Here is a 14,815-nt window from a genome sequence, read left to right as displayed (position 1 = left end):
CTGGGAAGGGCTCCGGGAAGGGCTGTTGTAGCCGCTTCTGTCGGCCAGGACGCGTTTTGCGAAGGCGCTTTTCGAATTCAAAGAAAAACGAATGATTTTTATTTAAAAAACCCAAAGCACTGGTGTTCCGGGCAGCGCTGCAGCTTTGCTGGAGGTGGACAGAGCTGCTGGTCACTGCCCTGCTGGGACAACAGCTTCTATCCAAATACGAAGTGCTTATACTGCTTTTTAATTGTTTGTTCTTTAATTTACTTTCTGCTTTTCCTTCACAGCCGAGTTTGTGATAAGTCTTGCTGAGAAGAACACGACGTTTGACACGTTCAAAGCAGTGCTTCTAAAGAACGGTGCCGAGTTCACTGTAAGTGAGACCCGAATCTCATTTACGTGTTCTTCTTGCCCTCAGATATTTTGTAGAGCTTTTTGTTTCAGAGAGGGTGGTGAGGGATTACTGGTTTTTCAATGGGAAAACTATGCACTAATTAGCTTTTGAGTATTCCTGTCTCATCAAGCCAAGCCTCCCCCCTCTCCTTTTTTTAAAAAAACCCCTTCTGTAGTCTTTGCAAACCATCCTTCCGAGGGCTTGAACTGCTTATTTTCTCCTTGAGCATATCAAATACGGAAGAAACAACTCTTTGTGAAGGCACACGTGAGTCTTTTTATGATACTTAGATGTTGGGTTCATGATTTCCTCAGAAATAACTGTAGTTGGATCACACAGTTGATTAAAAATGATAAGTAGAAAAGTCACTTAAATTGAATTATCATAATTATTTTCGGGTTCAGCTTATTACTTCTTTTTAGGATGTAGTGAAGTCCCATGATACTTTCTAAAAATGAACCTGCACCTTCACAATTCAGTGGGTTTTTTTGTGCTGCTAATAAATCCTTGCTTGTGCCGTGTGATAATGAAGATTTTGCTGTCATTTCTTAAAGTATATATATATATATATTTTTTTTTTTCCCCAGGATTCCCTTATTAGTAACTTGCTGCGTCTCATACAGACAATGCGGCCTCCACCAAAGCCATCTACGAGCAGAGGTACCGATAACCTTGTCTCTCTTCAGTGGACAAAGAAAAACAAAGCTCTCAGCCTTCTGTAGCTTTAGGCTGTGTTTGGTACCTAGTTATTGTTCTAGACTTACAAGGCAAGACTTTCCATCTTATTGTTACAGGGGGAGTCTCTCTCTTGGTGGCGGTAGATTGGCAAAGCTGTTTAGGCACTAGAAACACATTGAGCACGCTATTTAGTGTGTTTGTGTGTTTCACAGATTCACTAATAATCAGGGTTTTATGTGTAGGAAGGTGGCATTGTAACCTTCGAATTGAATCTCTGTAAAATCTGTATCAGCTTTTGCATTCAGATGAAAGGTGAACTTTATATTCAATTACAGAAACATTAAGAGTGAATCATTAGATGTCTTCTAAGTTTTTGTTTAGTTGTTGGGGTTTTTTTTGTTTATTTGTTTGTTTTTTTTTGTTGTTTTAAATCTCAAAAGCAGAGGCAGTTGTCAAACCCAAATCGGAGAAGGAAAAGTTGAAGGAATTGTTTCCAGCCCTTTGCCGGCCAGACAATCCCAACATCAGGGTAAGGTCAAAATTTCACATTTCTTTTTTTGAGTATGTGAAAACATAATTTGTTTTTATGTTTTTTCTTGGTTTTTTTTTTTTCTTCCCCTCTTTTTCTTAGTTTCAGGTTTTTTTCGTGCTAATATGAGTGTGTCCTGCTAATGCATGGACTATGAAAAATGAAATACAGAAGACCAGTAACACTGCATATGGTTATCAGGAGTAGCTGTTACAGCGGTTGCCGTGCTGACGCTGTTCTGCAGAGCACCTGGAAGACAAGGCTCTTGTGACCTGAAATTTGTGGCCTGGTCTTTCTTACATAATGTTCAGAGTGACCACAGATTACAAACTCGATAAAAATTGGACGTTCACGTGCTGCGAGACACTTGCATTTTATATTTCTGTGATAATTTGAGGTGTTGAGAGGAAACTGTCTTTTGTCTAGAAGCAGAATTGTCTCAGTCTTGTGGCGAAATAGGGGGATAGCCTTATTACTTTTATTTTTCCCTATATCATGTATTCTGTCTAATTGTTTTATCTTACTTTCCTTCTAAATAACTATGCCTGTGATTATCCTTTTTGTAGGTTGATTCTCTGTGACAGACTTTCTGTCAGCTGCCTTACAGTGTGGTTCTCTGTTCTTGCAGAATATGCTCGATGAAGATGACGTGAAAGTGGCAGCTGATGCACTTAAAGAACTCGAAGCTCTGATGCCCAGTGCAGACAGGCAAGGCAAACAAAGTCACAGTGACCACCGGTAGGTTTCTAGTGTGTCTTTGGGGATTGGTATTGGCAGTTGAAAGTGCCTGCTCACTCTGCTGCCATGTGGAATTTCACTACAAATACGTAATATTTGTTTGTTAGGGCAAAGAAAAAGAGGAAGAGCCGAAGTCGTAGCAGGGACAGGAAACGGAAGCACAGATCTCGCTCTAGGTCTCATTCTCGGACTCGGGATAAGAACAGGGGAAAATCCAGATACCGGTCAAGGAGCAGAAGTCACAGTCCCAGCAGAGACCGTAAGGATCGAGAGAAGTACATCGAAAAGAGCAGTGAGAGATGGAGAGACAAGCACATAGACCGGCCACCACCCGAGGAGCCTTCCATTGGAGACATTTACAATGGCAAAGTCACAAGTATAATGCAGTTTGGGTGCTTTGTGCAGCTGGAAGGACTAAGGTACCTTCTGATGTTCACAGTAAATCTGGCACTATTCTATCTGAGTTCTCTTTTCTGATGGTATCTTGAAGATAATTATGAGGCTACAATGAGGTGTGCTGGGTTTTGATGTGAAAATGAAGGTCTGTTTCAGAAAAATGTTATCTGACAGCAGGGAATGTCCTCCTTATAAAAAACAGTTTATGAACATACACAATCACCTGGCAACAAAAATATTTTAATCCAGACTCTGAATGATCTGAAGGGCTGTTGGAGTAGTAGTGTACAACATCTCATGCCCTTGTGTTTTACCTACAGGAAGCGTTGGGAGGGCTTGGTCCACATCTCGGAGCTTCGAAGAGAAGGGCGGGTTGCCAATGTTGCCGATGTTGTAAGCAAAGGACAAAGAGTAAAAGTTAAAGTGTTGTCCTTTACGGGATCCAAAACCAGCCTGAGCATGAAGGTATGGAAGACATTCTGTAATGCTTATCATAGTTTGTGGTGCCAGAATTTTTAAAGGTTGCTATTTTTTTCTCTTTTTGATAACCCTTCAAGCAGGAGTTAAAAAACGGCGTTACTGTTCTGCGTTGGAATGGTCTGTTACCTTCTACTGATTTTTTTTTAGATTCTTGTTTTTGATGTAACGTTCCCAATGATTTTTTGACTTGATGTGTTAGCTGAGTGACGAGGTGAACCTCAAGCTATTGCTGTGTCTTCCTTTTTCAGTGTGAAAGAAGCCTTTCATTTTAAGTGAAATCACTGCTATTGCCAAGGCAGAGAAGAGCATTCCGGGCCTTGGGGTGCACTTAACCTCACAATACCAGCTGAAAAAAAAAGGCACGCAACAGCATTTTGTGTGTATGGGCTGCTGTTGGCAGTAGTCTCTCTGAGAAATGTACTCTGCTTTTCCTCTTGTGTTAGAGGAAGCACTAGTGTTAATAGATGTGATATAGATCGTGCTGATTAATCAATCAATCTAATGTAGGATGTTGATCAAGATACTGGGGAAGATTTGAACCCAAACCGGAGGAGAAACCTGGTTGGAGAAACCAATGAAGAAACCTCTATGAGAAACCCAGACAGACCCAGTCACCTGTCCCTGGTGAACGCCCCAGAGGTGGAGGATGATAGCCTTGAACGGAAACGCCTCACCCGGATTTCAGACCCGGAAAAGTGGGAAATAAAACAGGTGTGTTTTGTTTTCAAAAAAATAGGATGTCAATCAGTAAAATTCCTGGGGGGGTGTCACAGTTTTTACCCAGTAGCACTTAGGTGGTATTTGATTATCAGTACAGTCCTGCCATGTATAAGCCAGCTGTCTCACACTGATAGTATTTAGAGTAACAAAAGGACTTGCTCAGAGATTGGATGACTTGAGGAGACAGTGTGACAGAATGTAGGACCAGTCCTTTGTTCTGAGACCTTGTAGGTGTGAGTTGTGTTCATCACAGGGACAAATTCACGTTGTACTCATTCTGTTCCCAGATGATTGCCGCTAATGTGCTTTCAAAGGAGGAGTTTCCTGACTTCGATGAGGAGACTGGGATTCTTCCTAAAGTTGATGATGAAGAAGGTAGTATTTCAGAGTAGTCTTCTTATTGTAAATTCCTTGTCTTTCTAGATGTGTTTTGATTCAGAAAGAGATGATGATATAAATGGATGTGAAGCATCTCATAATTTGCCATCATATTAACTATTTGGAAACAGGGTTGCCCTAGCCTTATTGGTGACATTTGGATGTGCCCTTTTGTCTGTGCATTCTTTTTATTTGTGGTGTTTTCACTTTTAAAACTACCTAATTAAATCATAATCAAGATTACACAGGAAGCACCATTTGAAGAGGACTTTTATGTACCTGATAGATGACGTTTAACTTTTCTATAAAATTATCACTTGTGAATTTTAGATGAGGACCTTGAGATTGAGTTAGTTGAAGAAGAGCCACCGTTCCTTCGAGGTCATACTAAACAGAGCATGGATATGAGTCCCATCAAAATAGTAAAGGTAAGAGATTTCCAGAACTAAATCCAGTAGTTTTCATTTAATTAAATAAATATTTGGGAATTTAACAACCAGTTTTCTACTTGGACATTACTGAAAACCCTGAAAAACATTACTGTTGAACTGAAGATCTTTTCTTTACTTAAAAAGCTGGTTTCTTACTTAACTGGTGATAGTGAAGTGGAATAATGGAACCAAAACGCGCATTAGCCTGCAGCAGCAACTATTTCACATAAGTGTGTTAGAACATAGTTTCTCTGTTCTGCTTTTTCTTGCCTTTTGAAAGTAGAAGGTGGTAGAGAAGTACTTATTTTTCATTGGTTGTGCCCTTAATCCTTCTAACTAGACAGTGTAGGGATGCTCTGTATTAGTCATGACCATGGAAGTTGGTGGGGCTGGGCTGATGGGAATATCTTGGAACTCAAATAGGTAAAGAGTTGGCATATTCTAAAGCATCCTCAGAACAGGCTTCCAAAGGACAGTGGTGACTGATAATTGAACTTGAAGGATGGAGAGTGCTTGAAATTTTAGCTTTTTTCCTGCTTTCCAGAATCCAGATGGTTCCTTGTCCCAGGCTGCAATGATGCAGAGCGCTTTAGCTAAAGAAAGACGAGAACTTAAACAAGCCCAGAGAGAAGCAGAGATGGATTCTATTCCCATGGGACTCAACACACACTGGGTGGATCCTCTCCCTGATGGTTTGTCTGAACACATCTAAGTATGAACTGTGCCTTTTTTGTGATAGCTGAGCAACCCAGGAGAAATGTCTTGATACTGTTTGTCTGCCTCACTTTAAAAATGAGGGAAAGAAGAAATACTTTTACACTGAAGTGGAAATAGGGGTGTTAAGGGAAATGTGCAGGTATATCCTGCTGTCCATCAAGGATGCATTACGAAAAGATGCAATAGATGGTAAAGCAATTTTTTACATGGAAATCAGTGTAATAGTGGGGGTGTACATGTAGGAACTTTACAAGTGTTTAAACACACAAATATAGAAGGCGTGGATGATGGAACAACAGCACAGACCCTGATGATCCTGCTCCTAAATGTAATGGTGAAATTATTTCTTTTCTAGTGGATGGAAGACAAATAGCTGCAAACATGCGAGGTATTGGGATGATGCCCAATGATATCCCAGAGTGGAAGAAACATGCATTTGGTGGCAACAAAGCTTCTTACGGTAAGAAGACCCAGCTTTCCATCATTGAGCAGAGAGAGAGTCTCCCAATCTTCAGACTGAAGGAGCAGCTGATACAAGTAAGACTTTTCAGATGGCATTCTTGTTTGGGCAAGCAATAGTTTAAAATAAATACTCTTGGTTTAGCTTGTTGACAGGTGAATAGCCAGTTGGTAATTTTAAGTGCAGATCTGTAGTTCAGAATAATTATTTTAAAGGGTTATATGTATCTGTATATTTTAATAAAGCTCCTGTTAATTATTGATGTAAGTCTAAATTGAAACTAGGATCATGTCAACAAGGGATTTAGTCACCTAAATGAGCAGTTTGCTGACTTGATCAGTAAGAATGCTTGTATGATTTTTTTGGTCTGGGTCAGCTGGAGCAAGAGCAGTAGGTGCTCAGTCTGGTCCTAGATATGCTGTGTTGATTTTGTTTGTTTATTTTAAATTTTGACAAGTGTGTCTATTATGACCTTTTCTAGGCTGTGCATGACAACCAGATTCTGATTGTTATTGGAGAGACAGGATCTGGGAAAACAACACAGATTACCCAATACCTGGCTGAGGCAGGGTATACGTCAAGAGGAAAGATTGGATGTACTCAGCCTCGCAGAGTGGCTGCAATGTCTGTTGCGAAGAGAGTGTCAGAGGAATTTGGTTGCTGCTTGGGACAAGAGGTGAATTTCTGTGCTGAAGAACAAAATAAGCATGAGGAAAAGTAGGAAAAATCAGTACTGGAGCTAGTTTAATTGTGTGTCTGTGTCTGGTCACTTGTAGACTGTAAAATGTGCTTGCAGAATAATCAAACTGGGAATTAATGGGGCTAATAACTGCGAAGAGAGTGTCAGAGGAATTTGGTTGCTGCTTGGGACAAGAGGTGAATTTCTGTGCTGAAGAACAAAATAAGCATGAGGAAAAGTAGGAAAAATCAGTACTGGAGCTAGTTTAATTGTGTGTCTGTGTCTGGTCACTTGTAGACTGTAAAATGTGCTTGCAGAATAATCAAACTGGGAATTAATGGGGCTAATAATTTTGTGGCTTCAGTTTCTGTGCAACTCTTCTTTCTAGGTTGGCTACACTATTCGATTTGAAGACTGCACTAGCCCTGAAACTGTTATCAAATACATGACAGATGGTATGTTACTGAGGGAGTGCTTGATAGATCCTGATCTGACTCAGTATGCCATTATCATGCTGGATGAAGCCCATGAGAGGACCATACATACAGATGTGCTTTTTGGACTCCTGAAGAAGGTAACGCAGTGTATTTTTATAGCTTCAGCGTCCTCTGTGTGCTGTACTTGGGTAGGAGCACACAGGGGAAGGCAAGGTCACGCAAGTCAAGTTAATTCATGTGCTCTTAAGAGTCTCTTTTGAAGCAAAGCAAATGCTCATAAGGGTTTGTAGCCCAGATTTTCATAAGATGAGCTTCTCTGTGAAGACAAAGCAAGAAAAATTCAACAGCAGCAGTGAGATTTGGCAGTCTAGGGTGCTCATAATGATGGGTGAGCAGAGGAGTGTTCTTGCTTTTGCTCTTCCTTCTCTGACAAAGGCTTTCAGTGTAGGTGATAGAATCATAGAATCATAGAATGGTTTGGATTGGAGGGGACCTTAAAGCTCATCCAGTCCCAACCCCCCTGCCATCAGCAGGGACACCTTCCACTAGACCAGGTTGCTCAAAGCCTCATCCAGCCTGGCCTTCAACACTTCCAGGGAGGAGCAGCCACAGCTTCTCTGGGCAACCTGTTCCAGTGTCTGACCACCCTCACAGTGAAGAACTTCTTCCTAATATCTCATCTAAACCTCCCCTCTTTCAGTTTAAACCCATTTCCCCTTGTTTTGTCATTAACTGCCCTTATGAAAAGTCCCTCCCCAGCTTTGGGGATGCAAAAGAAAGATTTGAAATGCGATCTTAGTGGTCAGTTGTTTGAAATTCTGGATACTGGAATGAGCTGCCCCTCAGACATCACAAGGCTTCATATTATGGTTATATTTCCTCTGACTTAAGTCAAATGCCATCTGTTAATAGTCCCAAAGGCAGTAAATGACCTGAGAACTTTCTATCCTGCTATAGACAGTGCAGAAACGACAGGATATGAAGTTGATAGTGACGTCAGCGACACTGGATGCTGTGAAATTCTCTCAGTATTTCTACGAAGCACCAATCTTCACAATTCCTGGCAGGACATACCCAGTAGAAATTCTGTACACAAAAGAGCCAGAGACGGATTATTTGGATGCCAGTCTGATTACAGTAATGCAGATCCATTTAACAGAGCCACCAGGTGAGTGGAGGATGGTCTAGCGTGATTGGTGATTCAAGGACTCTGATACCCATGAGCAAAGTCTCTCTGACAGTCATGGATTAGTAACATGAGCAAAATGTTTGCAGCCCCATCCTCTATTGTTTGCAAATACAGTAAATTAAATTCTGAAAAAGTTGGGTAGAAGACTGACATATGTTGCTCCTGGCTAAGAGTTGTTGCCCAGGGGCTAGCAAAAGCTGAGAATCCTCTGCTTTAAATGGCAAAAGCAAGGGATGGAAATGTACTAGTGCAGGAGTTGTACTGAACAGAGTTGAATCTGTGGATGTTTTAATTTGCTTCCTGTGTAGGTGACATTTTGGTGTTTCTAACTGGGCAGGAAGAGATTGACACTGCCTGTGAAATCCTCTATGAGAGGATGAAATCTCTAGGACCTGATGTTCCAGAATTAATTATCTTACCAGTATATTCAGCTTTACCCAGTGAAATGCAAACCAGGATCTTCGACCCAGCCCCACCAGGAAGCAGAAAGGTATTTTCAGCTAAGAATGGGTTCATCTTCAGCTGATACATTTTAACAGTGGTGTGTGTTACACTGCTAATCACATGGAGGTTTGGGGTTTTTTTTTTTCTACCACTTTTCTTTCAGCAGTTCCGATTCTGTTTGTTACAGCTTTGGACAAAATTATGTAGTTTTGGAGAAAAGGTGGCTTATATGTAGCTTAGAGCATGTTTTTGGTTACATACATGCCTTTACATGTTATCCAAGTCTTTTAAAACATGTATAAAAACACCTGGTGTAGCAGGCCTACATGTGGGATGTTCTTGGTGTGTTTTTTAATACTACCTTTAAAGGATATTAACTTTAGTGAAATCTAAATGCAGTTCCTGTTGGATGGATATAAATTTCCTACCAAACAGCTAATGAATATCTGGAGAGAGATTCTCTAGAAGATTCTTCTCTAAATATGGACTGTGTTTGAGTGATAGGCAGAAATTCTCCCTGAAGTCAGTGCAGTCTGCTTACTAGCTTATAATGATCTTTCACTTGCTTTTAATTATGGATTTTATCATGCTCTTTTCCTGTATTGCCCAAATCTAAAACAAATGTAAGTACTTAAAACCTGTCCACCTTTGTAGATAACACTTCTTTCTGTTCCTCTGTGAACACATTTCTCCTTTCAATGTTAAATGATAGTAGTTGCATTTATAATAAACTGCTTGTATCGTGTAGAACGGATTATTTAAGTTGAGCAGCATGGTTGGCTTGACAACCAGAGACAGAGCTGGTGCTGAATCAGAATGTCGTTTGCAGGTTGTCATTGCCACTAACATTGCTGAGACATCTTTGACTATTGATGGGATATACTATGTAGTCGATCCCGGCTTTGTGAAGCAGAAAGTTTATAACTCCAAGACTGGAATTGATCAGCTGGTTGTTACACCAATTTCACAGGTAGGCATTCTGTGGTTTACTCCCCACCCCCCCTTTCCTGCTGGTGGTGTGTATCTTGACAACCAAGCCTGACATGGAAGCAAAGTGAGGCAGTGATAAAACCACATTTTTGGTAACTCCCTGAGACTCCTTGAGGATGTGCCTAAGGAATGTGTACTTTCCTGGATTGTATTGGAAATCTCTTTCTATTACTACAAGTAAAATTGTGAATAATTAACAATTTCATTTTACTTGTTTTCACCTTTGCCTGTTTGCACCTGTTCATTGTTACCTTCAGGCTCAAGCAAAGCAGCGAGCAGGAAGGGCTGGGAGAACAGGACCAGGAAAATGCTATAGGTTATATACAGAGCGTGCTTATCGAGATGAAATGCTAACCACCAACGTGCCTGAAATACAGAGAACAAATTTGGCCAGTACAGTGCTTTCCCTGAAGGTGGGTATTTCACAAACTTTTAGCAAGCCAATCTGATTGTAAGTGTTTCAATAAATGAGTCTGTGTTTGAGCTTCATGAAGCACCCCTGTAATTTCAGATCCTTCTAGTGAACAGAGGTATTTTAGAAGGGAGACTGCATCAAATGCAATTCTCAGGCACTGAGCTTGCTCTTGCATTTTTCTGTTGAGGGTTACAGTGTTGAATACCTACCTAAATTACAAGTGTCAGCTGCACAGAACGGGTAGTTGCAAGAGGTTTGAGAAACAGGAATTTTAAGGCAGTACAGATTTCCTGTGTAAGGCACACATGTTAACAGATAAGACACTGTTTTAGAGTGGTTTTCTCAGAACATAGGTGTATTCTAAGTGTGTAGCATCCCTCTGGGAATCCACAAAATGGATCTAACCCAGTATATAGTAGCTGCAGAAGTTGCTGCCTTTCCCCCTTACTGGGAACAAGGGGAAGGCTGGAGACTTCCCTAGTGTCCATTGGAGCTGTCAAGGCACACTGGTTTACAAGGCAGGAAGTCCTCAAAAGCAGCATTTAGACTTTGTGTCTCCTCGATTTCATCACCTTGCTTGGGAGATGTATGGAACAGTACCAAAGAAACAGACCAGAAAACTGAATGGTGGGTGAAAGCCGTGGGCCAGTACGGATTATCTGATGTGTAGAGAGAACCATGTGTCTGTGACTGCAGTTACAGTCAGGGTAAGGACATGACGTGAGGGTTTCTTAAAGTTCATTGTTTGATGGTTATGTATCTCTGGCTGGAGTTTGGTGTCTTCCTTCTCAGTGTTCTAACTGGGGTTTTCTTCACTCCCTCTGCTCAGGCTATGGGCATCAATGATTTGCTCTCCTTTGACTTTATGGATGCTCCCCCGATGGAGACTCTCATCACTGCCATGGAGCAGCTGTACACCCTGGGAGCTCTGGATGATGAGGGACTGCTCACTCGACTTGGGCGCAGGGTAGGCAAAATAGAGTACTTCTTGGCACTGACTGGGTTGCAGATATTTAGGGGGTGACATGAGAGTGAGGGTATAAGGACTTGCCTAGCACTGGTGGTTTCCTTTTCCTATCACTCTTGTGTTTTATTCATAGCTTTTCAGATACCATAGTTAGGTATCTTCTGCTTTTTAATGAGCAGTTATTATTTCTCCTAGTTCACAAGGTTACTTTTATTAATGTGTAAAAATTTCCTATAAGTATTGGATTATTCTTGTGATAGTGAATATAGACAAATAATTTGTTTCATGTTGAGTAAAGTTGTTCTGGGTAAAGCACGTTGCTTTGGAAAGGAAGCACAGAGGTAAGGGTATTGCTCTTTCACTGAGAGAACACAAGATTTTTCCAGGATGCTGCAGGGTACCCTGAAACATGTTTCTTGCAGATGGCAGAATTCCCCTTGGAGCCTATGTTGTGCAAGATGTTGATTATGTCTGTACATCTGGGATGCAGTGAGGAAATGTTGACAATAGTCTCCATGCTGTCAGTACAGAATGTGTTCTACAGGCCAAAGGTAAGGAATGCAGCCAAGAAATAGCAGGGTTACAGTTTGGGTGGTTTTTGTGTGCCTGCCTCAGGTGTTAGAGAGTGAGCATATTTGCCAAAATAAACCTGTAGCTTGGTTAGATTGATCTCAAAACATTACATGTCTGATGTACCTTTTGGTTGAAAACCCTGTAGCTGTGGATGTTGGTAGGTTCTTAGCAGATGGGAAGATGGAAGTTAGAAGTCTCACATTTTCTTCTGCATTTCCCAGTAAATACATACGACAACCCTAAACCAAGTCAGTCCCAGCTGTGGAGTTCACAGAATCACAGAATGGTTTGGGTTAGGAAGGTTCAGAATGCTTTGTTGTTTTCAGGTTTCTTCATGATAATCCTGTCCTGTGCTGATTTCTTAGTCAGCAAGCAGATGACTGTGCTGTGGCTGCATTCCTAAACATCAGACACCTCTGTAATCCATTATTTCATCATTATGATGACCCGTTACAGTTTAGTCTGTTAACTTCAATTTTGATTTATCTAGCCACAGTGTTTGATTAAAGTTGTATCTGCAGATTGGAGAAGAGGAGAGAGGTGGGTAGGTCAGTAGGGTCAGCGCCACTGCCTCAGTGCCTTTGTTGGTGAGTAATTGAGGTCGCTTCTACAGCAATAAAAAACTAGCCCATTCAATGCATGCATATGCTGCCTACAGGATGAATGAGCCATTTACTGTGAAGTGTCCTTTCAAAAACAGGGACTGAAACTAAGTAAAAAGTACCAGTACAAGAAAAAAAAAAGTTATTCAGCTTTTCTGGTTGGGTCCTTGTCACCCTTGGGAGAGTCTTTAGAAGAGTCTACATAAGGTCTTTCTTTGGCAAGAACAGTTCTAGGCTTTCCTTTGGTACAGGCATAGCTTTGCCTTAGTGAGCAGTCCCACTGACCTTCAGATTCTCATCACTTGGTCCTTAGTCACTCAACACTAAAAATTTTGTGTTGTCTTCTCAGTCTTGTGTATCATCTGTTTCTTGGTAGACTTAAAACATAACAGCGTGAGTGATGAGGAGCCTGTGTCCTTCATGTTGTACAAGAATTGTCTCTACGATGTAGGTACCTGATTGATACATATTTTATATGTTAGGATAAACAAGCACTTGCTGATCAAAAGAAAGCCAAGTTCCATCAGACAGAAGGTGACCACCTCACTCTGCTGGCTGTGTACAATTCTTGGAAGAATAATAAGTTTTCAAATCCCTGGTGCTATGAAAATTTTATCCAGGCCCGATCCTTACGCAGAGCACAGGACATCCGCAAGCAGATGTTGGGCATTATGGACAGGTGAGCACGTTGAGCAGGACAAGCAGTGACTTTGTTTTCTTAGTGTTCTTACACTGTAGTAGCTAAACAAATTTTGCTAATTGGATGTTGATAGCTGCATCTAAATCTGGAGAACTCTTTTTTTTTCTCTCTAACCCTTGTCTGGCAGGCATAAGCTGGATGTGGTATCCTGTGGGAAGGCAACAGTTCGAGTCCAGAAGGCCATCTGTAGTGGCTTCTTCCGAAATGCAGCAAAGAAGGATCCCCAGGAAGGTTATCGGACACTCATTGATCAACAAGTAGTCTACATCCACCCATCCAGTGCTCTCTTCAACAGACAGCCAGAATGGTAAGGAAAGCAGTACAATGTAATTTTCTATTTCAGTTCAGACTGTATAACTGAAAGGTTGTGGTGTGCACTGTTTGTGGAGCACAGGTTGGAGTATAGGCTGTTGAGTTCTCAGCAATCAGCAGAGTGAGAAAAGTTTCAAGTCTGCTTTTTGGCTCTTTGAGGTGTTAAAGTTAGTTCCTGTGCAGAGATGAGACTTTTTGAGCCGAGGACAGCCCTGAAGCCTGCAGGTCTGTGTTTCTGTATTGTGGAATTGCATTTAAAACACTGAGTGTTGGGGGGTGGGGAGCAAGAGGAAGGGAGTGGGGAGAGGAAGGATTGTTTTAAATGGAATCAAGTAGTCCTGTGCTGAAGAGTAGTTGTGAAGTAGGAGAGGAAGAAAAAGGTAGCTGTTCTGGATGGTTTTTTTTTTTGGAGCCTGTGTTGGAGCTTATAAGGAGCCTTACACTGAAGGAGAGTGAAAAGGAGATAGAGGCAAACTTAGATAGTCCAGCTCTTGCCTTGTCTCTTCTTGTTTGGAAAAACTAATTTCCAAAGTTGCTATCCCTTTTCAAAGGGTTGTTTATCATGAACTGGTGCTGACCACCAAGGAGTACATGCGTGAAGTGACGACTATTGATCCTCGGTGGCTGGTGGAATTTGCACCAGCTTTCTTCAAGGTTTCTGATCCAACCAAGCTGAGCAAACAGAAAAAGCAGCAGCGGCTGGAACCCCTGTACAATCGCTATGAGGAGCCCAATGCTTGGAGGATATCACGTGCATTCAGACGGCGATGAGCCTAGTTCCCTCGTGCTGGTGTTATATTTGTGGGACTGTGACTTTGTAGTGTTGAAAGTGTCCTGAAAGAAAGGACATTCAATGGAGGCTTTACTTACAAAATGGACAGAAAACAAGTGTTTTCAGAGCAAAAGCAAAAGGGGGCGATGTATGCTCATGTCAGCTACCCCTCAGATTCCACAGCTGCCTGACAAATGTCTTGGGTCTCCTCAGTGTGTTGCATCGTTTCAGAAATGGTTGTTGAAGCGCTTCTTTAATCATTCCCCTTTTAAGAGGCAAAACCCAAGGTGCAAAAATCTGGGCACTGAGCTGAACAACAACAAAAAGATAGTGATTAAAAAATAGTTGTTCACCAACCTGTGTTCTGAATGACAAGACAAATAGAGGCTGGGATAGTTTGTTTCTGTACCCTGCTAAGAGGAATTTGTTTCTACGTAGGCTCTTGGACAGTGGCTGTTTTCTGGGAGCTGTTTGTTCTCTGTTTTTTCCCGTTTTATGCATTTTCCTGTTTGGTGGAAGGAAAAGACTGTTTGTCTTTTATACAAGCCATCTGTGGTGAGATATTTAGTATCTGTGGCTTTGGGATAAGGCAGGAAAGATCCCTTGAAACCCAGCTAGCGTGTCAGTTGGACAATGGTGCAGGTCAGACTGCAAATCTTATCCTTCATCACCATCTCCTGTGTGCTGAAGGCTAGTGTATCAAATGGTAATTAACCACATCCACTCTGTAGCACGGCTCTGTCTGTGAACATAAGTGGTTACAGATGTTTTGACTTTCTATACAATGTGTCATGTGTTTTATTTCCACTTACAATGTTTGGTGACATCA

The 14,815-nt window shown here is 41.4% G+C and overlaps 1 protein-coding gene across 2 annotated transcripts; it reads left to right on the top strand.

The window, feature by feature from the left end:
• The first annotated feature begins 280 nt into the window (after positions 1–280).
• DHX8 (DEAH-box helicase 8) lies at positions 281–13,985 on the top strand. Of its 2 annotated transcripts, XM_010173764.1 has the most exons (22): positions 281–358; positions 967–1,039; positions 1,501–1,586; positions 2,215–2,324; positions 2,432–2,743; positions 3,041–3,185; positions 3,708–3,911; positions 4,208–4,295; positions 4,629–4,726; positions 5,274–5,421; positions 5,802–5,983; positions 6,388–6,582; positions 6,974–7,159; positions 7,980–8,190; positions 8,520–8,701; positions 9,485–9,625; positions 9,903–10,058; positions 10,890–11,027; positions 11,450–11,578; positions 12,685–12,881; positions 13,030–13,209; positions 13,766–13,985. In XM_010173764.1, the coding sequence occupies exons 2-22, from the start codon at positions 1,006–1,008 to the stop codon at positions 13,983–13,985; spliced, it is 3,342 nt and encodes a 1,113-aa protein (XP_010172066.1). In that variant the 5' UTR covers positions 281–358; positions 967–1,005. The 2 variants fall into 2 exon arrangements, with proteins under 2 accessions (XP_010172066.1, XP_028942268.1); XM_029086435.1 differs by lacking the exons at positions 967–1,039; positions 1,501–1,586.
• Positions 13,986–14,815: the final 830 nt, after the last annotated feature.

Source organism: Antrostomus carolinensis, unplaced genomic scaffold (assembly GCF_000700745.2).
Source record: "Antrostomus carolinensis isolate BGI_N321 unplaced genomic scaffold, ASM70074v2 scaffold44218, whole genome shotgun sequence".
Lineage (NCBI taxonomy): Eukaryota > Metazoa > Chordata > Aves > Caprimulgiformes > Caprimulgidae > Antrostomus > Antrostomus carolinensis.
Note: the sequence above shows the minus strand (reverse complement) of the source record. Positions and strands in the feature narration are given on the sequence as shown.

Bases quoted from the DNA above. Each gene is read 5' to 3' on its own strand.
- DHX8 (XM_010173764.1), top strand. From the start codon at position 1,006: ATGCGGCCTCCACCAAAGCCATCTACGAGCAGAG. The intron at 4,727-5,273 runs GTAAGAGATTTC...CCTGCTTTCCAG, and splicing joins GTCCCATCAAAATAGTAAAG to AATCCAGATGGTTCCTTGTC. The intron at 7,160-7,979 runs GTAACGCAGTGT...ATCCTGCTATAG, and splicing joins TTTTTGGACTCCTGAAGAAG to ACAGTGCAGAAACGACAGGA.